Source organism: Eutrigla gurnardus, assembly GCF_963514095.1.
Source record: "Eutrigla gurnardus genome assembly, chromosome: 11".
Taxonomy (NCBI): Eukaryota; Metazoa; Chordata; class Actinopteri; order Perciformes; family Triglidae; genus Eutrigla; species Eutrigla gurnardus.
In genome coordinates, this window is record NC_139925.1 from 9,919,790 (window position 1) to 9,947,033 (window position 27,244).

A 27,244-nucleotide genomic window follows, 5' to 3' on the forward strand; every position below is an offset into this window, starting at 1 on the left:
GTTTAATAAACAACACAATTTTATAGAACATGTAATAAGGGATCCCTCCACCGTGTCACTATAGGCCTAGGGGTCTAGCCTTTTAAATGGCAAATGAACATTTATATTATTAATATTAAGTTTTCATGACCTCTATCAAATTCGTCCACTACATCTGACACCAACGGTCATGTCCTATACCGGGCAGATTAATTGAACCACTCTAGCAAAACCAGCAACATACAGCCAAACCAACACAACAACAACGCATTCTTAGTATCGTCATTGTATTCACAACGTATTACCATGCTATGCATCATTCAACGGCCGTGGCAGGCCTGTAAGTGTTGTATTTTACCTTGGGTGGCTTCTGGTGGAGACGCCGCCGTCATCGAAGGCCGCAGGCCGCGCCGGTTGGAGTTTGAATATGGAGATGATTTAATCCAATGGAAGTCTGTTTGTTCGTGTTTCAATCCCGTTTGTTGTTGAAACCAGTCTGGAAGTTTGGCAATGATCATGAGGGGTGGATTTATCTTGGGAGGAAAGTCACCTTATGTTATATCCATGGAAGAACAGTGACATTTACGTGTTTTTGTGTGTTTCCAGCTGCTCGGTGAAAACAGAGTTCGGCGTTAACATGTTAGCTCCTCCTGCTGTTCTAGCTAGCTTCGTTTAAACTAGCTAATCCACGCTTGTTTCGTGTAGTTTAGTTTACTTCTCGCTCCTCCGTCCTATGGGTATAACGTTTGACTCGTTAATTACACAACTCGGTAGCTGACTTTCACTGCAAAGTCGGTATATTTCTGAACCCGGACTCCTCCAAACACTGGAAAAACCGGCGAAAGCTGCGGACAAACGTTTTTGACACGGGGTTAAAGGTTGGCCACGCCCACACTGATATAGACTTTTAATTGGCTAGCGACATCTCCGGGAAAACCAATCATATTTACAACTGTGGTGGAATCGTTAATCCGCGTCATTGATATATGATAACATAAATTTGTTTTCAGATTCAGATTCTATACACAAAATATAAATCAAACAATAAATTATTATGTAATGTTATAGATATTTATGTCGACAACTCTGCATACTTATACACTTTTACTTTTGGTAGGCTAATGTAAGCGGGCTATATTTTGATGCTAACATTTTTGTACTTTTACATAGGTAGGATATTGATTCCAGGACTTTCAGGTTAGGCCTTGGCTACATGCTAGAGAGAGAGAGAGCGAGAGAGAGAGAGAGAGAGAGAGAGAGAGAGAGAGAGAGAGAGAGAGAGAGAGAGAGAGAGAGAGAGAGAGAGAGAGAGAGAGAGAGAGAGACTCTTACACAGTGTTAAAGAAGGGAGTAAATGACCAGACTAAATTGTTTACTCATCTCAGACTGCTGAGATTTGGAGCAGACAGTCTCAGCAGGCTCAGTCCCAGTCTCCCACACAGACAGACAGACTCTCTGTGTCATTTCTGCACATATTTCAACCCATTCTCGCTCATGTAAAGCCTTTCACTCAGGCCCTCATGCATTTTAATGCTGGAGACAGGGTGGATAAGAATTAGCAGCATCAGTGGAGGAAAGAGAGACACAAAAACAGCATTGGAAAGGCCACACATAGTGTACAAGTATAGTGGGAGAGAGAGCGACAGAGACGGTTCGTTAACACTGTTTGAACAGGTGTCTGCCTGACAAGCATGGGTGTGAGTGTGAGTGTGTGTGTATATATATAGAGGCTGAGGTGGTGGAGCTGTCACTCCTCACCACGATTTATAAAATCGTTAAACTTGCTGCTCTTACTGCTGATGTGTCCACAAATTCTAACTGAAGGATTTTGGTGTTTGTAGACCTAAAGGGCACACAAACCTGTTTTAATTTATAAGCCGATTTCCCCATTTACATGCATATAATGACGTCAACCTCAGCAAAGATCACGGCAGTTAAAGAGTCCTTCAAGCACAATTATTCCCTCGGATTCTTGCCTAATCTCACACTTAATGTCTCAAAGGTCCTCTTTTCATTAAAGGGTTTCTCCTGCAATTTTGAACATGGATATGATAACTAGTTCTAAAAGGTATCAAGGCCTGCTATCTCCTATTCATGGAATTTGTCTTTGTTTGTATTCTCTATCTTTTTAGCAAGTGGTTCAATATCCAATCAACCTTTCAGTACATTTTTACTTTCTAAGGTTATCAGAGTTTACTTTATCACGCATCATTTCTTGTATTCCAAAGCTTTTCTCTCCTGGACATTTGCACGCAGGCCATGTGTCTACAAGTTCAAATTCCATTTCCAGTGTTCAGGGTCAAAGTTGAAATCCGCACCTGTGTTCAAGACTAAACAACTGTACCTGCCACCATGTGTTTCTGGCAGTACAGATGTGGCACGGACATTTTCTACTTTTCCTCCTTTCCATTCTTTGATTTCTATTCACAGACGTAAACAAAGACTTACTTTTATACACACCCAGATTGTTGTTTTTGCAATGACTGGTGAATAGGCAAAATTACTCTATTACTATTCAGACATATTCAAAGACATCAAATCAAAAGAGAGCTCCCATCATTTATGAACAGCGAGGGGAGCCCCGCTGCTCCGTCTTTATTCAACAAGTGCAATTCAGTGTCGGAAACAATCAGACATCAATCAATAAGAATGACTGTCAAGCACAGATATTGAAACTCAGTAGTTCACAGGCTGATAGCTTCAGTTAATGCACGAAAATGACCGTCTAAATGCTGCCCTGGTCTGCTTTGCCAAACATGTATACAAGGCATTACTGGTGAGTATTTGGATGGTCCAAGGGCTGATTAAAGAGATAAATGTGGGGGAGGGGGGGGCTAAAGGTAAAGTTTAAAGCAATATATTTCCTGGAAATAAAAAATACCATTTAAGGAATCAAAATTATTAAAAATAAATTAAACTCTTCAGATACCCCCAGAGATACTGAATATTTGTAGTTCTGTCCAATTATATCATACGTTACAATATTGTACTTCGACATTTGAGAGGGGGAAAAAGTATTAATCATTATTCCTTTAACTGCATAAAGCAAGAAGAAAAAAGAAAAAAAGGGAATTCAAACACTACATTTCAATTTACACTTCAGTTAATCAAGATAAAAAAGATGGTCTTATCTTTTGCTCTCACTTTGAGTTGCCATGTTGGCAGGGTTTCATTGCATTTCTACAAAGCTATCTGGAAACTGATCCATGCCAGGAAATGAATGTGTGTAACAACAAAACATTGTCAGCGAGAGTTAATTTGCTTAAAATGCTGCAATATTTCTAAATGGGATCAAATCAAAAGATACTTTTAACGCCTGTGAACTTACTTTGACAATAATCTTATGAGATATTTTAAAAGGGGTTGATTTATTCATACAGAGAGGGGTCTGGAGTCAATTGTAATTTTAATTTGCAAACTCAAGGCTTGAATGGATGATAACAAAAACCTGGTCCATGGAGTCGACTAGGTAACACTACTGCCCTCTGCTGACTGCTTTTCCAACTCAGAACTTGTGCGTTCTTGACATTTATCCTCAGCCTTAACAAACGTAGTGGTCACTAGAATGGCTTGAGTAAAAAAAACCTCAAGTTTTACTAGCTCTATAATAATGGGTGTAGTGGGTTATATTCTACAGGAGAGAAGCAAGATAACTCAAACCATACTTAGTCTTGAAATAGCGTAGCAGAAACAGGACTGACTTATCAAACTGTCTTTGAAGAGGTTTTTTCTTATCTGCGATGTCTGAAAATCACGGGACAACCGAGGTGGATTTTAGTCTGATTCTATGTGCGTATTGACAGAACAATATTAGAGAAAATTAAACCAAGGAGATATCTACACCTCGGCCTCCATGTGCTGCGATCTCCTCTTGTTGTGCTGGTGTTTGGTGAGTCCATACTTGAAGAACTCATAGACCGACCAGCTGATGGCTGTGGAGGGCATCTGGTAGATGATCCTCGCCTGGACCCCCTTGAAGAAGCCCTTCAGGCCGCCCAGCCTGTACACTGTCCTGAAGGCATGGGCCAGGCCTGAGATGTGTCTGTGGGCTCCTTTGCTAGAGGACAGGGAGCTGATGGCTACAGACTCCTGGGTGTTGAGCAGGGTCTTGCAGACGTCTAGCGGTGTGGTGGATGCAGCCGCGATAGCTCCAGCCAAAGCTCCGGACAACATATGGGATGAGGGATTGTACTGTCTGTGGGGGTTGAGCTGCTCCTGCAGGTACTCGTAGGTCATGAAGTGGAGCGCCTGGAAGGGCACGTTCATGGTGAGTTGGGTGGTGTAGCTGCGGTAGAACGCACCAGGGCCCTCTTTTTGCCACACGGCGCGTACACAGTCCTTGACGCCGCGGTAAGGCGAATTGTACATCTGCATGCGCTGCTTCACAACTAGGGACACGTGGGTAAAGGATTGATGGAGGAGAAGGCCAAATGTATCCAGGGTCGGCAGTGGGAAGATGAGCAGGATGTAAAAAAAAGAAAAAAGAAAATTAATGAGCAATTACCTACTGTAAATCAGTCTTTAAAGCACAGAGAGATGTAGTTGAACAGCGTTTGCTCAGACAGCTGCACTCCATCTAACAGCTGCACATGAGGATTACGACCAGTGTCCTTCTACTAACATGTTTGGGCAGGTGGACTAGAGGCAGCTGTGGGAGTCAATATGTGAGACCATGGTTAAGGCCAACATGTGAAGATGGTTGACCCAGGCACCTGCAATTTCCTTCACTGAAATGTCTGCATGTACTTTTTGTTTGGAGGCAGAAAATCTCTTAATACTGTCCTAATTCTGCGGTGAAAGACAAATGGCATCGTGAAGTTGCCCTTACCTTCAGCCGGGTTCATGATTGCGTCGTGAAGCAGTGTGGCAAAACACCCAGCCGTTCCTGAAACAAATAGACCTTGGAAATGACTACACGTTGAGATAATCATGAAGACTACAGAAGGGAAATAGAGGAGGCTACGCTGCCGCAAAGAGGCATAGACATGAGAAGCCTCCACTGCCTAAAAGCTGCAGATGTCATGCTCAAAACAATAAATCATAGCAGAACTGGTGCATATTCAGAAAATTGCTCATGTGTAAAATAGAGGTCAGGCTCACTGAAATCAGGTGGCCAAACCTGAGCAAAGAGAGACACCTAGTGGACAAGGCAGTTCATTGCTCCTTTTTTTTTTTTCAAAACAAAAAGTAAGTTAAAGAGGAGAGCGAAGATGAGATGGGAGAAAGAGGACTTACCCAGCCTCCCACTAAACTGGAAAAGAGGGGAGAGAGTAGGGAGAACAAGGAATAAGGAAATGGTTGATATTCAGATCACGGTTTTCAAATTTAAATCTTTGGTTGAATCTCTTTCTATTTAGTAGCCACGGTGAATTTTCTTCACTTGACCCACAAAAGGACAAACGGGTTTAACTTTACTAAAAGCCAACAGCAGATCCACTGCCTTACAGTGAACTATGAAAAATGATCTATCCAATTGTTAATGGCCTGAAACAGGGGGGTTACACCTGGTCAGGCCATGTTAACGCTATACACGGATTAGGCTGAGTCAGCAGCTTCATAGAGATCACACTGACGGTGCTTAACATTAGCCATAGATGATCTGTACATCTACGGTACAGGTCACTGTTTAATGTGTGTGTATGCGTGTTTTATGGTACCATTAGCCAAATGACTGTTAGCCCCTGGGTGAATGACATCACTTAGAGTCTTTTTGAGTTTCTCATAGCTGGCAAAATAGAGGGCATGGGCAGGTCCCGCTCCGACGGCTGTTGCATTCAGCCCTCTCATTGGCCGCCAGACTCCCTCTGTGGCTACAATTCGGCGAAGGGCATCCATCACATTCCTGTAGCGGGCTGCGGGGTCGGGCTGGAGGCTCTGCATTCGTGTCTGGAAAAAGAGCACAGCTAGACTGTAGCAAAATTCAACAGCGTGCTCCCTTCCCACCTTCCCATTCACCAGGGCTAGGGGTTAAGTTCAGTAATATGTTCACTGAATATAGAAATAGAATGTAATTCATTATTTAAGTCTTACCATATGTCTGACTAATATAACAAAGAATAGCATGCCAATGAAAAGAGTCCTGAATAGATTGCAGTGGGAGTGAGAGGTCATATAAGGGAAATTCGACATTGTGTGTGTACATGCATAATTGAATAGAAGGAAGCATGGAGTAACAAGCTCCAAGGTCACAAGGGGACATAAGCGGACATCCTGTAAGCCTCTTTTCCCACTGACCCTGAAGCACACACCTTTCTCTCTTCCTATTAACACACACAAACACACACACACACACAGATAACTTATAAGATTACAGAAACCTTGCCTAAATAACAAGTGCAATTGCTCAGCATTTCAGTCACCTACTAGTTGCTATTTAGAGAGGGCTGCCTGGGGTCACACTGGGTGAGTGTCTGTCTCTGAGGAACAAGCAGCGAAATAATCTCTGAATACCAAACTTCCAGCTGAATGGACAAACTTCCTCCCCACTGTGAATGTGTATGTGCATGCGGGTAGCGCTCTAGCAAAAGCCATGGCCTCATGTCACTCCATACTACAGCTGCGGAACGCAGGGCCCAAAGACAGCCAGCCAACAGTGGTATGGACTTCTTGCATGAAACAGCTATGGGTCTGGCCTGTTTGTTTATGGAATATTTGCACATCTAGGAAGCAATGACCTTTGTGCTTTACTGCAAACACTACATCAAGGCCTCTTTGGGGTCAACACTGTGGCTTTTAGGGCTTCTTTCAGCGACATATGCAATGCAATTCAAATTCCAGTCATGTGCACTGTGCAGTATACACTCTAGCAAGGCAGACCTACAAATGCCACACGCTTTTAAAATCCGCAACCAATTACTGGGATTTAGGAATATGTTAAGGGAGAATGGCAGCCTATCCAAAACTATAATTACACAACAGTCTCTTAAGTGAGAGGCTTATTGCAAAGGAGCAAACGTCTTTAGTTGGTGTAGGGGGTAAACTAAATAGGAACCCTTTATAGATAAAAAAAAAAGGAATGTTAGATGTATCTCAAATATGTCCAGTTTGCAGCAAATAGCTATTTATCCGCATTAATGTGTGGCTAATTATGTGCTTCATCTTGCTGAGTCACAATGCCCCTGATCCCCAGAGGCTTGCTTGGAAAAGATGCAGGGATGCGATAGCTGTGAAGCAGAACGACAAGGCCTGGAAAACATTGGCCTTGTGTAGGTCCAGGGCTGGACAGGCTGTTGCAGAGTTAGACTACAGGTGGAGGAGACATGGATGAAGCACGGGCACATACACAGCTTTACAGTCTGCCATGGACAGCTGACTATGCTAAGCTCATTGCCACTTGCTCCAGCTCATCCCTGTGTTATACAATGAACGCTGCTGCATGCCCCCCCATCTTGCAGGGCAACAGACAATATAGCTGTGTTTGAGTTGAACAAAAACAACATTTGTGCACAACAAAGAGGGCCACGTGACAAGAACTGTGAAGTTGCATGACTCTCATGTGATAAAATTCGTTCTAAAGAGTAGGCCTACTGCATAAAACTACCAAACTGTGTGTTGGGAAAGTAACCGTTGGTGCTGGAGGGGGCAAATTGTGCAGTGTGCTTTATTTATGTGTCTTGTAAAAATAATAATAGACAAAGTTACAAGAAACAACCAAATTAAACTATCCCCCCGTCGTGTCCCAGAGCTGTTGTTGCAGCTGGAATTAATAGCGTGTTCCTCTTAACTCTTGCTACTTGAATTAGTTGGCTAACTTCCGTTTTGCTTACGTACGCGTTAATTAACTATGTACTATTATAATCCGTTAACGGAACGTCGATTTGATGGTGTTAGATTCAAGCAGTAACCAAATGGCGCCCCCGTGTCTCACCCAGCCAAATGGTTGTCATAACTACTAGCCAGTGGCTAACGTTAGTCGCGCTAATATTATAACAGCATTGCTAACGAGTTAGCTAGTAGGGATGCGGAGCGCTAACTGAGCCGACTGACCTTGTCCCCGCAGCCGTCACCGCTGCAGCGTGTTTAGGTTAGCGGGCATGCTAGCAAGCTATGCTAACAAACACGTTGGCTACGATGATAACAAAACACAGAAACACGACGGAGACGCGAAAGCACTGCACATTCATACGACGTTGCGGGTCAGCCGGTGGGCCACCGAACTATGCTACCTTGACACAGTCGATGGGGAACATGAGGCAGTGCTCCATGATCCCGGCCACGGCTCCAGCCAACATGTGGGTGCTAGTGGAGGCTCCCTGTGGCAAACCCTCATAGTCTGGTTCAGAGTCCTCCGTCGGTGCATCTTGTGCACCGCGGATTAAATCAACAGTCTGTAGCTCCGTTTCCCCTCCGATCCGGGGCGTCAGGCTCCCCACGATACTTTCCGAAACTCCCCAGAATCTGCCCCCCAGCCATCTAACTTCTGCCCCGGCAGATGCACCAGCAACCCCGGGATCGTTGCCTGCGCTCTCCGCTGTCATCCGACGCCTCCTCACAAATCCATCCGCTTCCATGAGAAACCAGGTGAAACGTATTTAGGCAGAGCGGACGCGGCGTCTCGTGGGTTGATTCCGGTCCTGAAGTTTCACATTCCCGTGGGCTGGTATCACGGCGTCTTGCCCGCTGTACCGTTCCCTCCCCGCCTCTATGCTTCCCAGCCAGGGCCAAGCGAGGGAGGCCGCGGCGGACAAATACACACCGAGCACCACCACAGGCCGCGACGGGGGAATGACCTCTGATTGGTTGCTGTAGCCAGGTCCCTCTCATCCTATTGGGCGACAGACACGCCGCTCATGACCGAAGCCTTCAAACGCCAATCAAGTGGCAGCTTACTGTAAAGGCGATCGTGCCTGTAGGTCAATGCAGGTCATCCTACTAGATTCTTCTTAAATAGCCTGGAGAAAAATGTGTTTACACTTAGTGCTCATCTACAGTGTTGTGATCTACAGCTTTTAGCCAATATTGCATGTTCCCGAAACTTTTTTCCAGCTTACATAACGGAGCCCTGGAGGACCTTCAGCTCACATGTTTTCACGTCAATAATCTTTCTCATTCTGTTTTTTTATCAGTAATAAACAAAGTTTTTTAACAGTTACCTGAATCAAATGTGCAGTTTTCTTTAAAACTAATATATATATATTTATTCAGAATAAGAAAAACAACAATTTCAGCTTTGGAGAGTTTATTATCTGTTTATTTATTAACATATAACAATTTCAAAATGATAAGAAAAAGAATGTGCAACTGAAAACCAAGTGAAAACATTTACATGTAAAGATATGAATAAACAAACAGCACATCATGTTTTCACTTTAGAATGTTAGTATCACAATGAAGTAATCGTGTTTGGATCAGTGTAGGGCTGCAAACTATCACTTTACTTATCTTTTATTTTTGATTGAGGGTTTAGTCTACGCCCCCCCTCCCGCGACCCTGAATAGGATAAGGATAAGCAGTAGACAATGAATGGATGGATGGATGGATGGATGGATGGATGGGTTTAGTCTACAAAATATCAGAAACAAGTCTTAAAAGATATACCCATAACCAATGAGCTATTTGCTTGATATATTAATTCAACAATTCATAAACGTTTCAAATTGTCAGCAGTTATTATTCTGTCGAAGAAGTGAATTAATAGACTAATTGGTAGTGACTGACATTTCTCCACACCACACAGAAAAGTCTTTTGGCTCTTTCTTGTGCTGCTGTTGTTCAAATACATTGCGTTTTGCAGTCATTCTCCATAATCAAGAAACATGACACAGTAGATTCTTCAAAATCTATAGCCTTTTTTTCATATTTAAATTAATTTAGTTTTCTCCCGGGTCACATGATACTTCCTCTTGAAGCAGAACGGGGGTTTCTTGGCATGACTTCAGCTAAATCCAAGGTGTGTAGGAGATGGGAAAAGGTCAGAAGAGGTCAAAACTCCAACATATTTACTGTAAGACCAACAACTTTGGCTTATGGCCTTCATCAGACCTCATGGGTAAAAAAACTAAACACGGTAAACTTCCTCAGTGTAGGAAGACACTCACAAACGCTTCTTATTTTTAGTAACACCTTTTATGATCTGCTCTGAGACAGGAGCTTAGATTTAATAATTAGGAATGTTGAAAGCTCCAGGCCAAACATATTCACCACCCTTTTGTCTGAAGATAAAGGAGCACTTTTTTCCACCCAGAAAATGAGGTAATTATGTTTTGGTCCGGCACTGTTATAACATAATTGAATTTTCTCTTTTATTGCCTGGGAGAGCCTTCAAGGGCTGTAGTGTTGAATTTCTGCCGACAAAGGGGAATGAAGTGTTAATTTCTGCTTACAAGAAGAAATCTCCTGCTTCTGATCTAGTTATGGTTGATTGGCTGTTGTCCGCAGACGTTCCTTAAAGGAAAACCAAGCAGACAGCATATCAGGGTAATTTCTCTTCCCTGAAACTAATGCTACTCTAATACACCAAGGGAGAGGCATGTTAGGTCTAGCAGGAAACTCTAGAGCACCGTAACACCTCATTTCATTCCCACCGCCAAGAGAGTGCACGATCTATACAAACCTCAGGAATTATTTTACACTGTCTAAGCAAAACATAGTCAAAATCCCCCATTATATAGACGGGATGTGAAGATAACTGGATTCTGTTCTGCTGTGTTTGGTTGTTTTTGGACCAATTAACAACCTTCCTTCCTTAGATCCCAATGGACAATCCCCCTTTTTCTATCTACTCCCTGGACTGCTGCTCAGGCCCACACTTGATGTATGGCCTCTTATCTTATTAATGCATGGTAAGTGAACCACTAGGCCAATATGACATCTTCAAAAGCAGCACTAAGAAACCATTCCTTGTTGAGAGCTCATCTTAAAACTCTTAAGGTGGGTCGTTACTGTGGACGTGAGCCCGACCCCCGACCAGCTGAGAGGGGAAGTTTTGAGCTGCACATTTTGATATTCTTTTTTTCATATATATTTTTTGCATATTATAAACAAATACCCACACAAAAAACTCACGTGTGCTCTGTGGAGCTGAACATGCACTTTGACCTCAGTGTATTCTGACTTTTAAAAAAAAATATTACATGACATATTTGTAAATTGTCAATATCTAAAAAGAGCGTGGAGCAACCAAAGAGACTGCAAGTTACTGTCATCAAGGTATTTTTTTTTCATAAACTGATTTCCATCTCTTACGGAAACAATAAACAAATGTGAAATGAGTAAATAAGAATTTACTGAAAACCACGACACGGGGCTCTGGAGCTGGATTAAATGGAACAACGGTGCCACCTAGTGGACAGTTGGATAATGACAGGCTGATAGAGCCAAACCCGTTTAATGAGCCAACAATCTCACGCGAAACATGGGTTCAAGAAATGACCCGGAAGTAAACAAGTGGCAGACACGATAAGAGCCGTTGGAATTTAAATCTAAATGCAAATGCTTCCTTCCAGATGCTCCTTTAGCATCAGATACAACAGATCTTCCTTTACGAAAGGAAAGGAGATTAAACCATATGCCATATTTATACTATAATTACTTTCATGCAGACATATAGTAATTGGAATTGTGTTGATAGATGTGTGTGGACAGTGGTACTAATTTAATGGTAGGCCTATTTGTATGTGTCATGTTACAAATGTTAAAACAACTAAAACAACACATGAAATGTAAATACAGCAAACGGTCAAACAGGAAGGATTAGCTGCTGGAACTGAAGCCGTGTGTAGTGTACACACTGGCTAGGCCCCCTATGTAGTGTACACACTACAACTTCTGGCAAACTCAGCCAGCTCTGACCTCGATCGATCTGATTGGCTGACGGATCCGTCGGCGCCTGAAAAGTTAAAAACTTTTCTCAACTTTTTTCACCCAAGCGACGCAACGGAGCGGACCCACAATTCTTTTCGGCATGTGACGTAACTCAATGGGGTCAGTCAACGGCAAGGTGTAGTGTGTACGCGGCCACACTCCTGCCATGGCTGCAGCGGTGTGGACTGGTCGAGGACGGAGCTCCGTAATCGTTGCGGGTGCAGTGACGAGATCCAGATCCAGCCGCGCCGCGTTAAAGTCCCAGTATGACGCAGTGGTCATCGGAGGAGGTGAGATCTGTCAAAATGTTGCGTTCAAGTGCAGTGCCGATATGCCACAGGATAACAATGACGGCATGTGTTTCTGCAACATTGATACAACGTGGAAGCTCAGTTTGAGTTTTTTCTCACTTGTTAAACGCATCTACCCGTCTGACAGAAGCGGTTCGGCAGGTATCTTGCTACGCATTTAGTGCATTTTGAGTTTTGCAAGCTTCATCTGGAATGCTCAACTTTGACCTCATTAAACTGGACTATAAAAAGTGCTGGAGAGCAGCTTGGACAAAAAAAACTTTATTAAAACTGAATCTGCTGTTTGTCTGACTTTGAGAATGTTTAGTCATTTCTGTGGTGAGTTTACATTTTTTAGGAAAACTGTCTGATGCATGTTATGTTTTATTGCAGGGCACAATGGACTGGTGGCCGTGAGTTACTGCATTGGTTTCCCAGTATGATGCGATACATTATAAGGTTTAACAGCAGATTAAAGGTGTGTGTGTGTGTGTGTGCGTGTGTGCGTGTAGGCTGCCTATCTCCAGAAGGGAGGACTGAAGACAGCCGTGCTGGAGCGCAGACATGTGCTGGGAGGAGCAGCCGTTTCAGAAGAAATCTTTCCAGGTTAGGGTTTGATCCACTGTGTCAATCAAGTCATGCTCAAAAGAAGAGTCAAGAGTAACAATATTCTCGTACACAGGGTTCCACTTCTCCAGGTGCTCCTATTTGCTCAGTTTATTAAGACCCCACATATATGCAGACTTGGAGCTCAAGGTAAAGATAGTGAAGTCTGTAACGTATATGAATTTGGCTCATGTTGAGGAAGGTTTAAAGTGGTTTGTCTCGTTTGCTGCCGTTTGTTTTTTCATGCACGTATCTTCAGAAACATGGGCTGAAGGTTTATATGAGGGACCCCCATGCCTTCACCCCCATGTTGGAGGAGGGGGTGGGCGGTGCCCCTCCAAGGTCTCTCACCCTGGGCTCAGATCTGGCCCTGAATCAGTTGGAGATCGGCAAGTTCTCACAGAAGGACGCTAAGGTGAATGAAGCATCATTACACTTTAGTGCAGATGTATTAAGCTCTTGTTACAATAGTAAGAACTGGAAAGTTCTGACTCTCTTCTGTAAAAAATGTATTTTTCCTCACACAAATCCACATCCCACTCACCCTCATTTCCCCCCCCCCTTTCTTTGACGTGTACCCAGGCTTTCCCAGAATACAATGCGTACCTTGAGAAGCTAGCAGAAGCTATTCACCCTCTTCTGGACTCGGCTCCTGCCGACATCCCGGGTATTACCTCCGGATCACTGAGGAAGAGGCTGGCTGCAGCTAAGACACTGATGCCAATAGTCAAATGCGGTGCGTTTGTTGCATGCATGCTCGAGAAATAAAAAAAAAAAAAACATTCTAGTTTCTATGCCAGAATAAGAAGTGAATCACCATCTTCTCGGTCACTTTGTTTTGCTTCTGAAATTAAAGGTCTGAAACTGGGCAGAAACGTGCCAGACTTTTATGAGCTTGTATCTGCACCAATCATGAAGGTTCGTGATAGCTTACACCAAGTTTGCCCTTGATTAGTTTCGACCTATTGCATCGAGCCTGACTGCTCTGCTCCGTAGATCCTCAATCGGTGGTTTGAGTCGGAGCCGCTGAAAGCGACGCTGGCTACCGATGCTGTGATCGGAGCCATGACGAGTCCTAGTAATCCTGGCAGTGGGTGAGGCACATTCGAGGATAACCCTGGGGCATGCAAACACTCTTACAGGTTCAACTGCATTGAATTAAACACCGCCCTTGCCCTGAAGGTATGTGCTCTTGCACCATGTGATGGGAGAGCTGGAGAAGGAGAAGGGATCGTGGGGATACGTGGAGGGAGGCATGGGAGGCGTGTCTCAGGCCATTGCTAGCTCTGCTCGAAGCTACGGTGTAGACATTTTCACCGAGAAGGTAACGCATGAATGAATTCCACTTATTTTTGCTGCTGTGTACTTTGTGGAAATTAGATTCCTTCCTTATATTTAACCCTTACACGACGCGTGTCCTTGGCAGGATGTAGGACAGATCCTGGTCGGTTCAGATGGTGCTGCCAACGGGGTGGTGCTGAAGGATGGCACAGAGATCCACAGCAAAGTTGTTTTATCAAATGCGACCCCATATGTTACCTTCAAGAAGCTCACGCCACAGGTAACGCGGAGAAACGAACGCCATGTGTGACCACTGGCACCAGACATTATGACTTATTCTGGCTTCCTGTTTTCATTGTAGGCCGCCCTTTCTCCGGAGTTCATCAAAGCCGTAGATCAGATAGACTACACCTCACCTGTGACCAAGATCAATGGTAAATCTCCTCTTTCCTGTTAATTGAGCTGCAAAAAGTTTAATTTGCTGTTGTAGGAAGATTTTTATCAATTTTATTCAAAGGTGCTGCCTGTCAGAACAATATAAAATGTTACCACTCCTGAGATACAGAGGCCTTTTTCCCTCTTTAAAGCTGACCGAAACCATGATAATGTTTACCGTCATCGCAAGCAAACAAAAAAAAAAAAAAAAAAGATGCCACATAGGCTACAAGCTGCAAGGCTTCCTGTCTTGTCTCGGTGCAGATGTAATGTCTCATGCCATGTGTTCACAATGTTTAATTGAAACTTAGCGAAACTAAGGCGACTGGGATTTTTTTTTTTATTTGTGGTGAACCACTACTTACACACTTTGAAAGCTGCAAGGCAGCGGCAAGTTGTAAGGCATACTTTGCAATAAGACACAAACAGATGTAGTGTATCAAGAGGGATCAGCTCCAAGTCGGCCACTATTGAGTATTATTGCTGTATTATTACAGTGTGCTCCTGGTGCTGTAAACACAAGTTTAAACGTTTTGGGGTATTATAATAAAACGGCGTAAAGCGCACACAACTAAGAAGATATTTACAGTGCTTCTGCTTCCTGTGTGGTGCCATTTGTAGCTCCTGCTTGTTAATTACAGTTGAGCTGTAGGGCTTTATTACTCAGGAAGTCTGTACTTCCAAATGATCCTTTACAGTGCATAGACTTGGTTTATGGTGAAGGAATTTGGCAGCGTTCCACGGAGCATATACCTTCCACTGTGCACATTGTAATTCAAATATTTAGTGAGCTAAAGATTTAAAGTAATATTTTATTTAAATAAATGTCTTAAATCACTATCTATGGGGTAACACAATTGTTATTTAGCATCTCTTTTTCTTTATTTTTTTTACAGTGGCAGTGGACAAGCTACCAAACTTCCTAGCATCTCCCACACCAGATGATAAACCCGGACCTCACCATCAGTGCTCCATTCATCTCAACTGTGAAAGTGTGGAGCTGCTGGAGACCGCATACAAAGAGGCCATGAATGGACGTCCTTCAGCAAGGTACACACTCCAAGTTAGCACTTTATAGCAACCAAATCATCCAGAAATACGACTCGAGGCAATCACAGTAAAACGCCAACATTCGTCAACGTGAGGACAAACCGCCACAATTAATCTTTCTAACATACTTTTTCCCCCCCTGAATTTTCATCAACTACTCACCCACCATCTTGTATCGCCATGCCCCTCTGTTCCTGTAGACCCATGCTGGAGATGACCATCCCCTCTGTGTTGGATCCCACTCTGGCGCCCCCTGGCTGTCACGTGGTGTCACTCTTCACCCAATATACCCCCTACCACATAGAGGGCAGAGAGTGGACTGACCAGGACAGGGATGCCTATGCAGACACTGGTTTGAAACACATAAATGATCCAGGAGGATGATGAAAATATTGTTTTTAGTTATTTGATGGCAGATTAAAGACAGGAAACGGTTAATCCAAAGTGAGACGTCCACCTTTTAAGGCCAGGATCTGTTGAAATTCTGGTGTTTGAAGTTAATACTGAATGTTTAAAATGCCTACTGACTCACCTGTTTCAGTGTAAGCCTGTGTTTGTCTGTCTGTTCAGCGTTTGACTGGGTGGAGCGATACGCCCCTGGGTTTAAACAGTCAGTGGTGGGCAGGGACGTGCTGGTTCCACCTGACCTGGAGAGGATCTTTGGGCTCACTGGAGGGGTACATACACTGTAGACATTGTAATGCCGAGCAGCAATTTGACTGTTGATCCACAGCTGATTTGCCTTCCAAAAGCCACTGTCCGACAGATGAGGAAGTCATTCTGTGTCCTCCGCGTTGTTCTGTCACTCATTATCTGCTCAGGGACAGACCCGTTGTATAAGCAGTTAATGGTTACAGACTGTTTTAATGCAACCAAGGAGTCCGAATCAAAGGTCACATCAGCCGTGTGAGATGACGCCAACCTTTACGAGGCCTTTAAACAAAGGCCAGGCTACATTTATCATAATAAACATATAGCAATATGTTATATGAAGAAACATTTTGGTCTCATGTTCACAGAATATCTTCCATGGATCGATGTCACTGGACCAGCTCTACCTAGCGCGACCTTTGCCCTCTCTCTCAGACTACCGGACACCTATTAATGGGCTGTACCTGTGTGGCAGTGGCTCTCATCCAGGTTTGTATTTAATGCTGATCCCTGAATACGGAAGTTTGTTGAGTGCGTGTGGTTATATTGCAGTGTAACTAAAATAATGAATGTGGTCTGGCGAAGAGCACAGTTCATGGACCTTTGGATGAAATCTCCTCCTTACTGCTGATGATAAAGAAATAAAGTCACTTAATGATGTCAAGTCGCAGCGAAATCGGGTTCTGATTTTTTTTTCCACGTTGAACAAGATTAATTCTTGACCATTTTATATATTTTGGTTTTTTTTAAGGTGGTGGAGTAATGGGTTCTCCCGGCTGGAACGCAGCGCTCACCGCCCTGGCCGACAAGAAACGTCGCTGAAACATGTGACGGCATCACATGTTCAACCTCTCTTTTGTATCGTTTATGTGAATATGACTGATATGAGAACTGACACAGGATGAGAGAGGCAAGGAGAGACTCTTTAAAATTGGTTTCTTTATAGTGTGACAAAAGTCCACCAGTAAATCACTCCTGATATTGAACATAGTGCAATACTGCCACGCTAAATTCCGCTTGCAACATCACTTATGACTTCATCTGAGTCAGCAGAAAAATCACTGATACTGTACTAAATGTTTAGAATAACTGACACGTGTCCTCGTAAAACACAGTGGGACTTTTTACAACTTTGTATGAATTAATTAAAATGAATTCAAGCAAATGCATTTCATTTTCTTTAAACTGTGCATAACGATGCCATTGGTGTGTAATCTAATAGGCTCTTTCATAGCAGATATGATTTTGTCATGAAGGAAAACGCAGGTGCTTCTAATAACATCAACGATGACTCTGTAAGTATCAGGACCCTGAAACTGAAGCAGCTAAATGGAATCCAGCCATCATTCATTTGATTATTTACACCAGTGCTTACCCAACCATATACAGGACATGATGTTCAGTGTATAAACATTAAAACAATTAACATTAGATGCTTATTAAGATAATGTCGGATGACTGTTTAATTGAATGTGGGCGTTTTAAGTATGACATTTTAAATACCATATTATGACAATACATCAATTGTATTAATAATATTGTATTAATTCTTATTTAAGTAAAACGTGCAATTACTTTGTTACTGTACTTAAGTAGAATTTATCAGGTATCTGCACTTAAGTATTTATTTTCCTGAATTTTTTTTTTTACTTTATACATTTTAAAACAAATATCTGTGTTTTCTATTCCTTACCATACAGGCTCGTTTTCGATTATTTTTTCTTACTAAGACTCAGTTAGCCTTACAAAGAAACATCCAGTAAAAATGTCCTTCACATGGATACTTTAGTACTTTTCAGAGCCTGTACTTTTTCCACTTTGACTTGAGTTATAGTATTTATGAACACAAGTATCTGTACTTTTACTCTGCTTATTTATCAATCAGATGCACGGATGAATGTAACTCTCTGCTGGTGCGACGGTGAGCTGTGAGCCGTTCAATAATCGATAACGGTGTACTGTCCCTTTAAGACGCCGCTGTTCAGGGTGGATCCAGCGTCTGCGTTTGACGCTCAGGAAGTGGACTAAACCACCGAAAGATTCCCGCAGATTCGATATCGATCGTCCCGATGTTAGAAACGCGTTCACCCTGACCGAAACATTTGTTCAAACCCGTCTGGTGGGACATCCGGGACGAGAATGCTGGATGGTTGCACTCATGAAATTCACCAGAGACATATGCAGGCTGCTGGGACTCGGGAGTGGTAAGAAGAAAAAAAAACGTCCCACTTTTCTCTCTCTCTCCCTCACCCTCTCTCTCTCTCTCAAAACTTTCTGAACTCGACCACAAGTCAAAGTCGATCCCGTGTGCGATAACGAAGCGCGCGCGCGACGATGAAAAAATGTGGTCGCTAACCGACACGCGGCTCGTTTTAAGCAGTTTTATCTGCGAAGTTCAAACCGAGTTCTTGGTGTAACAATGAAAGTTCCCCCTCCTGCCAGTTACACCCTTCGCTTGCACCACTTCCAAGTTTGCGCAGTCGGTGCCGTCAAGGGTTTTTTTTTGTGTGTGTTTTCTGTGCGTGTGGTTGTTATAACGCACGCGAACACACACTAACTATTTTTTACGTGCACGAGGTCAGCGGTGAGAAGATGTGCGGTTAAAAAAAAAAAAAAAAAAAAGCCGCACCAACGTAGATTAGAAGCACATTCCCCGGGTGTGTTGGTATGATAACAATGCCTCTCGACTAGGTGGCAAAAAGCCTCCGCAGCCCCAGAACTTGCGCAGTGATACATTTTTAAATATCACGTTATGCGTCTTTAAATAATGTCATGTGCCAACACTTTGTTCCTCTTCGTGGTTCTCCCTCTGTGTGTTTGTGTGTTTCGTTTAATGCGAACTGTGGAGCAGGTTAGTCCACTGATTGTAATCTAAATGGGCTACTTCAGATGTCACATTTTCAGATTATTCATAATAATAATAATAATTCATATCACTTTTATAGAGAATTTAGGTTCTCAAAGACACTTAACATGAGATGCTGGAAAAATACAGAATACGAAAGTGAAATAAAAACACCCATGAGTGGAAAAGTACTAATAAAAAACAATTAGGGGTTTTACAGTTCAGGTGTGGAGAGGCAGTGGGAGTCAGATTATTACATATTATTTCCCTCTGACCAGAGAGCAGGCTGCATGTTTGTGATGATGAGGTCATGGCATATAAACTGCCCTTGGCATGTTAACTCAACTGGGATGGACTATCTATGCTATTTCAATGTCGTGCAAACACATCTTTAGTCAGTTTAAAAATCACCTAAAACCACGACTCTTGATTTATTAGAGATCGTGTTAGAGATACGCTTATGTCCTCTTTCTCTGTTATTCTGTGTAAAGAGGGGAGAAAAGACGACACAGCGGATTTCTAGGTTAAAGCTCACGTCAGGATGATACTGTTATTTTACATTCCTGTTGAAAGAGCTCACCTTTCAACTCAACACTAATTTAAACAGTCTCCTTGAAGGGGAGGGAGGGGGACAAAGACTCTTTTGTTGCTTTTTTTTTTTTTTGTCTCCTGATCTTGGATCATATATTTGATATTATAGTTGAAATTTAAAACAAAAAGCCTGATCTGGGTGATGGGATGGAGCTGCGCGTTTCAGCCGTGGTCGTTTTGGTGACATTTGAGTCGTGAGCCAGACGCGGACAGCTGAAATTCCTTCCGCTTTCTATGCGTGCTCGGAGACGCTAACTCGTTGCAATGGTAGACTCGCTCTTTACCTAAGCTAATGAGGCCTGGTTCGACGGATGCAACAACAACGACAAAATGTGCTGGAATGTACAAGGATGGTGCAGCCAGTGACTTTTGAGTATTGTGCAATCGTAGAGTTTCAATCGCTCCCATCGATGTCTCCCGATCACAACATGAGTCACAGACCAAGTATGAATTTAGTCACTGCTGAGCAAATGGAAATCTGACGCCGGACAGAATCCTGCATGGTCCAGTGTTTTGATCTCTTTTGTCTTTTAAGTTGTGTGCTGCCATTGGGTTTAAATTAGCTTCAGGGTTCTGGTTTGATTGGCTCTATGCCCCCCCAACACACACACACACACATTAACATTCAAGGCAGTGGTTGTTTGTTTTCCGTGACTTTTTTCAACCGAGTTACTGAGAAAAGATACCATGTTCTCAAACAGCAGCGTCTGAGGCAGCTGTGTGCTGCATGTTGAGCCTGTGGCAGTGGAAAAGTTCTGGGAAAACATCTCTCTCTCTCTCTGCAGACTAAAAAAAGAAATGACTCGAAGCAATCAACTCGCGTGTGCATTTTTATCTCATGTTGTGCTTTCCTGGCTCTTTTTATATATATATAAAAAAGCATCATCCTCCCCCGTCTCCACCTGGTGACATTTAGAGTTTCTGATTCTGTTATCAAGGTCAGACCTGAACGTAAATCAGGAAGGAGGACAAATTCATGCTCGTTGATGTGTATAAAATAAAGTCACTTTACATGTTGTGTAGAGCAACATTATTGCAAATCATCACTGTTGTTATTAAGGCATGTGCAGCTGACGTCTGCCTCAACACACTTTACTATTTGATGGAGCATGATTTGAGTTTAACATGTTGCATAATTTTAAGAATAATAACTATTTACCAGATGAAAACTGTTTTCACTGACAACATATCTGGTTCCCAAAAATAATAAACAGTGTAATCGGGTCCCAAAGAGCTGATGTGCTGTGTTTCTCCCAACAGGCGCTCCTGCCCAGCAGCAGGAGGAGCAGATGGACTGTGAGGCCACAAACCCCGACCCGGGCGACGATGCTACTTTGTCACAGGTAAACAAATGGTGTCAGACTGACTGGGCATTGTCGCAGCTGCAAGGGTGAAGGTGCAACGTTCATCTGTGTGCATTTGTGTCTAGGATGCATTAAACGGGGAGGAGGATCTGAGCGAGGAGGAGAAGGTCAGACGAAGGGCAGAGCGACGCAAAGCCAAGAGGAAGGTCTGCACGAATCCTTACCTTCCCTTTTTAAAGAGCTGACCTGTTGCACCATTTTAATAAAGTCATGCACGTTCTGATGTGTATCTGTTTCAGCGCCGTCGGAAACGTAAGAAGCAGGAGCAGGTTAAGCAAAATGACAGTGTTGAACGGGTAATAATCACATTATTCCTTCTAGGAATGCACCCTCCTTTTGCCTTTTTACTGTGAATAACTGGATATCTGTATGGTCCTCCGTGTTAGGATGACGAAGACGAGGATGGGGGTGCAGAGTCTGAACTGGATGACAGCGAGTCGGAAGCAGAAGTTGGTGCTGAAGAGGAGGAACAAGTGGAAAAAGAGGAGAAAAAGTTTGACGCCACTCCGATCATGGCTCCTGCAGGACTCAAAGGACCCCAGAAGGGCCAAGCCAGATCCACTGAAGAGGTAGAGGAAGTACACTGTATTATGCATGTAAGAACCCTCTGCTGCTATCATTTGACGTTCTAACAAGACTCAGTATGCAGGTTTTAACTCCACAGTAGAAACATCTCTAGTTAAAGCCAATGAATCAGTCGGGGGAGTGTGTTTGAAATTAAAGCCTGCATCTTGTTGGCCCAGATGGCACATCATTGAACACCAGACTTTCCATGTCCCCCAGGAGCCCGAGTGGGATGTGAGCAGTGCCTTCTTTGCTAATGCTGCTAGCCACCTCAAACCAAAAGGATCAAGTCGCAAGTCCAAAGAAAACAAGGAGAACGAAGCCAGGAGAGAGGTGAATGAATGCTAATAGTCGACGTAAGATACGTCATAGCAACAACGCCGGTCATAACAATGCACTATTTTTTCTTGTGGCAGCAGAATGTTTGTCTGGCAGTTCCAAAGTCTGATGTGTGGAAAAGTGGACTCTTGACCATGAAAGCAGATCTTTGTGTGTGTGTGTGTGTGTGCACTTGGGTGTTGACTTGTGGTACCTCAGCTATAGGATGAATACATGTGAGGCTACTGTCTGTTATTGCATAACATAGTTGATGCATTGAACAAAAACACTCTTCTAAAAGCTGTTTTGATTGTTAAAAACTTCTGTCAGCAATTAATTTATGCATTCAAATCAGAGTACTTCCTGTTGAAAATGTTCAGAACTTGACAATCAAGTACACTGTCACAGCTTTTATCACAAACTGATCAAAACGGTCGGTTTCTTACAGACAAATGGGACGGACACCATGACCAAGAAAAGCGCGTCGCTGACAGGTGAAGACTGGTTCTCGCATGGCAGCGTACATAACCAGCCTTTTAATCAAATGACTAAAGCAAATCACCAAAGCCACCAAAATAATCGATTACACATTTCCTTTGCCAGAGAATTATTTACAAGCATTTCTTTGTTTCTCGCAGAAAAAGGCATCAAGCTGGTACAAGAGGGGCAGTACGCACAAGCCGTCAGTATGTTTACAGAAGCAATCAAATGTGATCCGAAGGATTACAGGTACGTCTGTGGGCATGAATAGTTTATCACGGAGGGAGTAATTCATTTTAAGAAACATGTAATGTATCCTTTTTGCATTTAACTCCGTCCTGCAGGTTCTTTGGGAATCGATCCTATTGCTATTACTGCTTAGAGCAGTGCCCTCAGGCCCTGGCAGACGCTGAACGCTCCATTCAGATGGCCCCAGACTGGCCCAAAGGACACTTCCGCAAGGGGAGTGCTCTCATGGGAATGAAGGTGGGTACATAGCATGTAATCAAATACATTTCTGCTGAATAGCTTCAGGTTTATAGTGCGATAGCATCGGCCTTTGCTAACTCGTGTTTTATGTGTGCTGCAGCGGTACGGTGAGGCAGAGAAGGCCATGGAGCAGGTGCTGAAACTCGACAAAGACTGTGAGGAGGCTGTCAACGACCTCTTTAACTGCAAAGTGCTGCAGTTAATGGTAAATACATCTGCAAACAAAGTGACAAAGGTAACGGAATGAAAATAACCAATAACTCTGTATTTTATTCTCCTCAGGAGCTTGGTTTCGAAGAAGTGCAAAGTGTCCTACTGCTGGAGAAATTCACAACCGTGCAGGCCGTTCTGGCATCGTGTTCTGATGCTGCCAGAGGTAAGATCACATTGCATTTCCCTTTTTGGAACACTGGAGAGTAGTGATGCAAGCCGTCGCCTTTTTGTTTCTATTGATGAAGCTCACTTTTTGTTTTGCAGCTGGGAGCCAAGATCCATCGGGTGTGCAACCAGGGTAGGTTTCAACTAATCGTGTATCGGAGATGTGATTTTTTTTTTTTTTATGCTTTAAGTCACGTTCTTTTTCTCTGCCTTTCTCCCAGAAGCCCTTGCCCATCTCTGTGGGTGGGAAATGTGACCACTGAGCTAACGGAGAAACACCTATGGGACCTTTTTAAAATGTACGAACCTAATTCACGAATTGAAAAACAGTCGATGAACACACAACATTCTATTCCTGATTCAATAATTGGAGAGAGACTTCAGCAAACACCTGTGTGTATTTAATAATTAGCAAGGTGGTTATTGACTTCTCTATTAAGTTGTTTGCCTTGCATTCTAGGTACGGTGACATCGAGAGCATCCGTGTTCTGCACGAGAGATTCTGTGCCTTTGTTAACTTCAAGAATGCAAACATGGCAGCGCGTGCCATGGAGAAACTGAACGTGAGTACTTCTTTGGTCCCCGTCGATATTCAGTCGGCTTGTAAAGAACATCGTTATGGACTTAAGAGTTGCATCTATGCCTCTTCTCACAGGGTTATTGTATTGAGAACACTCGTTTAGTGGTGCGCTATCCGGACCGCCGCACTCAGAGGGTCCTTCCTGTTCCGCTTAAGGCCTGTCTCCCTGTCACACAGCAGGCAGGGGCAGCTGCTGGGTAAGAAGCACTTTAGAAACGCTGAAATCACACACTAGGACTGCCGTTTTCATTGCTTTTGTACTTTTTTTCTATTTTATGTCATCTTCTTATCTTTGAAGACCTCGACGACGTGGCCCGGTGAACGGAGACGAGTGTTACTTCTGGAGAACCACCGGCTGCCACTTTGGGGACAAATGCCGCTACAAACACATTCCTGACCAGAAAGGCAAGGACAGGAAGCCCTGGCAGCCTTGAGCTCGGTTTACTCTCTGCCTCAGGAAACTGGGACGCTCAGACTACGCCGAAGGAGCCGGTACTTACTGCACCAGGTTCTCTGGGCTTCAAATATTTACTGTAGCAGAATGGACCCGACTAGTCAAAAGGAACAGAGCCAGCACGAAGCCTCCAAGGCGAGGGAAGTCACACATGTGCCACAAAAGACTGGGAGCATGAAGCTTTTTATGTCGACTAAAGACTGTACTGGATATTAGTCCAACGTTAACCAGAGGGCAGCGACAAAATGACCTGGTGTAGTCTTTGTTTTCAATGAAAACCTTCACATTCGCAGCCCTTCATGACACACGGTGGCCTTTTACCAGCTTAAAAAGTACAACCCGGCCTCACAATGCAACATAATGAGGAAGTGAGACTGCCTTGTCCTTGGTGGAAAAAAAAAAGAAAAGAAAAAAAAAGAAGTAATGGCTCTGACATGTACCACAGCAACGAAGAGGACTCCGTGTGGTTTTTCAGAGTTGATCCGGGGGACCATCAGTCTTTAGAAATTCCATCACAAATCGGTGTTCCTCCCCATTATTATTATTATGTTTTTTTTTACTACAGTCACTCAACCAATACTTCAACTTGCAGTCTGTGAACCAGACTTTCAACTGTGTAGGCTTAGCCGTGGCCCACAACTGCTCACATCAGTCTGCGGTTCAATCTGGGACTTCCCACTTGTTGTTTCGGTTCCAATATCAACGCATTGGCCGCCAGACCAAAGATTTACCAACAGACGTAAGAGAAGTTTCAGGACCTCCCCTACACACATGAGGATATTTTAGCCATAAGCTACAGAGGCCCAGAGAGCTGCCTTTTATACTGTGCCGTGTAGCCTTGGTTAAGATGATCATACATGGGGCATAAGAACCACACATTTGTCTTGAGGGGTTTCAAATTGTATGTATTAACGCTTAAATTAAGTGCATATTTCACTCTCTATTGGCTACCGCTTTAATGAAAGATTGAACAGACACTGTATGCCTGTTCAGTTGTCATGATGGAAGCAGTGATAGAAACACAGAACCTGCTAAATGTCTATGCAAAACTAAAGTGCCGACTTTGTGTCAGACAAACATACACCTACTTAATGCCTGTGAAATGGCAACGTCAATGACAGACAAATTCATACTGCAGTGACTTACAAAAAGAGTAAAAAGTTCAGTCTTGTGCGCCCACTACTTAATGGCCACACGTGTGACACGATCCACTCACAGAACTTTTAGAATATTGAAAAGCAGTGTTTTTGACCTGAGGGCCTCCATTTCAGTATTTCAGTGAACCAAAGAATGCTTCATCTCATGGCTCTGCACTGAAAACAGCCTTGTTCTTTAATGAGTTTCATCAGTAGACCGTGCATTCAAACTCGTTGGTGTGTGTCCGTATCATCCACTAGATACCCACACAGCTACTACACCTGGTGTCAGTCCACACTACATTCACTAGAAGCCTATGCACAGCATAGTGAGAGTATTTATTTCCCCTATTTATACCAACGTTTTTCTCTTTCTATTCCTTTATGTCCCCTTTTCTGTTTCTTTCTGGCTTTAAGGGGAACGCATCATTTTAAACCGTTTGATGCAAAAAATGGTCACATGCTGCACTTCTGCTTTTCTTGTATTTACTTTCTGTCTTGTGGCAAAAACTTGCTAAAAAGGAATTGGACACCAAACCTTAAGACTGCACTTGTTGATTTAACCTACTTGTTTCTATTTTGACCGGTGCTGTTAACTATGGTCGCTCATTACATCTAATTTTGCAGACTAATAAAATGCATTGGATGTTACCAGAGCATATTTTTTTTATTTAATCTTTTATCAGAAATTGGACAAAAGATTTCCCCGAGTTTAATTTTAACTATTTGATGTTTGTTTTTTTAAAGTCTTACCTTGTTTGAAACTATTTCAGGAAAAAGCATCTTTAATTATCATATTACACGTTGATGACCAGAGCGCGTCGATCCTGTTAATCATCCAACTATTTTGTATTATCTTTACTGCACTGCAAAGAGACTTTTATATTTAATAAATGTATTTGAACCACCTGTCTGCATCTACGTGATTAATGGCACGACTGGGGAGGAAATGTCTGAGGTATGCAGTTACTCTAATAATCACTCATTTTCCGGCAGTGTTGTGTGGTTTTCCTGTCTTCCACAAGGGGGCCGTGTTGCATGTGAAAGTTTTGTACTGAAATCTGTCACCAATTTAAACAGCCTATGCAATGACTACACTTTCATCTTTTTTTTTATCAGCAGGAACTAAGATGCTTCTTAGTCATTTCTAATACTTTAAGAAGTAAATCAAAGCAGGCCTGGCTGGTGAAGGGGGGGCTTATGGTAACCCTGTGATCTCTAGTAGGAGACCACTTCTGTGGCCAGCATGAGAGATGCATTAGGGAATCTAACCACACAGACCAGTGGGAGATGGAGGCATGACCAACACTACTGAGAACGTGGGAAAAGCAACCAACATGATATTCTGAAAGCGATTAAAGCCTAAAACCTGCAAATGCACGTGTAGTCCGTGCAAGTATGAGAGCAGATTTTCACATGACGTACTCAAAGGGAGAACCACTTAACCTGTGACACCAGTTGTATAATGCAAGTGTATATAAGTGATTTTAAAAACAGCGTGTAAAACTAAGGTGATGGATTTGAAAGGAGTGGGCATTGAAATATGCCATTGGAGTGTTTTTATGAGCTTGATTCATGCTAGGGACTAAAATCTGAATTTATTTGGCCTCCGCTTTGACTTTTCTTCTGACTAAGAACAAAATAATAGATCATATTACTCCGGTTCTCAGATCTTTAAACTGGCTCCCTGTCTGGCAAAGAATTGATTTCAAAATACTAGTGTAGCACTGAATGGTTAAGGGCTCATAAAATCTTCTGCTGAAACATCCAGACCTCTCCGATCGTCTGGGTCTGCTCTGTGTCCCCAGAGTCTCGGGACTAAACATGGAGATGCAACATTCAGTTTTTATGCACCACATGTGGAGCAAACTTCCCGAAAGATGCAGGTCTGCTGCCTTTCAGTAAACAATACAATTCATGAATTCCTTATACTGCACTGTAACTTCTATTC

General features: G+C 43.1%; 3 protein-coding genes across 5 annotated transcripts; 2 read left to right on the forward strand and 1 right to left on the reverse strand.

Annotated features, from left to right (window-relative positions):
• Positions 1-2,535: 2,535 nt before the first annotated feature.
• slc25a28 (solute carrier family 25 member 28) lies at positions 2,536-8,668 on the reverse strand. Its single transcript, XM_084020996.1, has 4 exons — positions 8,145-8,668; positions 5,637-5,865; positions 4,808-4,864; positions 2,536-4,367 (listed from the first exon to the last, which is right to left on the reverse strand). Exons 1-4 carry the CDS (start codon positions 8,487-8,489, stop codon positions 3,817-3,819), a joined length of 1,182 nt encoding a protein of 393 aa, XP_083877122.1. The 5' UTR covers positions 8,490-8,668; the 3' UTR covers positions 2,536-3,816.
• Positions 8,669-11,808: 3,140 nt separating this feature from the next.
• pyroxd2 (pyridine nucleotide-disulphide oxidoreductase domain 2) lies at positions 11,809-17,247 on the forward strand. Its single transcript, XM_084021159.1, has 16 exons — positions 11,809-12,071; positions 12,465-12,484; positions 12,584-12,677; positions 12,754-12,827; positions 12,937-13,092; positions 13,260-13,413; positions 13,534-13,595; positions 13,674-13,771; positions 13,860-14,001; positions 14,104-14,238; positions 14,320-14,392; positions 15,290-15,443; positions 15,644-15,795; positions 16,014-16,120; positions 16,463-16,583; positions 16,846-17,247. Exons 1-16 carry the CDS (start codon positions 11,948-11,950, stop codon positions 16,914-16,916), a joined length of 1,737 nt encoding a protein of 578 aa, XP_083877285.1. The 5' UTR covers positions 11,809-11,947; the 3' UTR covers positions 16,917-17,247.
• An 855-nt stretch (positions 17,248-18,102) lies between these two features.
• Positions 18,103-26,202, forward strand: LOC311020867 (uncharacterized protein). Of its 3 annotated transcripts, none has more exons than XM_084021117.1 (16): positions 18,103-18,298; positions 20,791-20,873; positions 20,960-21,040; positions 21,134-21,190; positions 21,281-21,490; positions 21,678-21,791; positions 22,225-22,270; positions 22,415-22,505; positions 22,601-22,742; positions 22,846-22,950; positions 23,028-23,121; positions 23,223-23,256; positions 23,348-23,422; positions 23,584-23,686; positions 23,779-23,900; positions 24,002-26,202. In XM_084021117.1, the coding sequence occupies exons 1-16, from the start codon at positions 18,241-18,243 to the stop codon at positions 24,135-24,137; spliced, it is 1,551 nt and encodes a 516-aa protein (XP_083877243.1). In that variant the 5' UTR covers positions 18,103-18,240; the 3' UTR covers positions 24,138-26,202. The 3 variants fall into 3 exon arrangements, with proteins under 3 accessions (XP_083877243.1, XP_083877242.1, XP_083877244.1); XM_084021116.1 differs by having other exon boundaries at positions 18,105-18,298; positions 23,345-23,422; XM_084021118.1 differs by having other exon boundaries at positions 18,106-18,298; positions 21,281-21,463; positions 23,345-23,422.
• The last annotated feature ends 1,042 nt before the right edge of the window (positions 26,203-27,244 follow it).

Excerpts from the sequence above, each read along its gene's own strand:
- slc25a28 (XM_084020996.1), bottom strand. The coding sequence starts at position 8,489 with ATGGAAGCGGATGGATTTGTGAGGAGGCGTCGGATGACAGCGGAGAGC. Across the intron at positions 4,865-5,636 it reads TAACAGTCATTTGGCTAATG|GAACGGCTGGGTGTTTTGCC; the intron begins GTACCATAAAAC and ends TATTTGTTTCAG. Across the intron at positions 4,368-4,807 it reads AATCATGAACCCGGCTGAAG|TTGTGAAGCAGCGCATGCAG; the intron begins GTAAGGGCAACT and ends ACGTGTCCCTAG.
- pyroxd2 (XM_084021159.1), top strand. The coding sequence starts at position 11,948 with ATGGCTGCAGCGGTGTGGACTGGTCGAGGACGGAGCTCCGTAATCGTT. Across the intron at positions 12,072-12,464 it reads CGCAGTGGTCATCGGAGGAG|GGCACAATGGACTGGTGGCC; the intron begins GTGAGATCTGTC and ends GTTTTATTGCAG. Across the intron at positions 15,796-16,013 it reads GGATGCCTATGCAGACACTG|CGTTTGACTGGGTGGAGCGA; the intron begins GTTTGAAACACA and ends CTGTCTGTTCAG.
- LOC311020867 (XM_084021116.1), top strand. The coding sequence starts at position 18,241 with ATGGTTGCACTCATGAAATTCACCAGAGACATATGCAGGCTGCTGGGA. Across the intron at positions 23,423-23,583 it reads CTATGGGACCTTTTTAAAAT|GTACGGTGACATCGAGAGCA; the intron begins GTACGAACCTAA and ends CTTGCATTCTAG. Across the intron at positions 23,687-23,778 it reads GTGCCATGGAGAAACTGAAC|GGTTATTGTATTGAGAACAC; the intron begins GTGAGTACTTCT and ends CTCTTCTCACAG.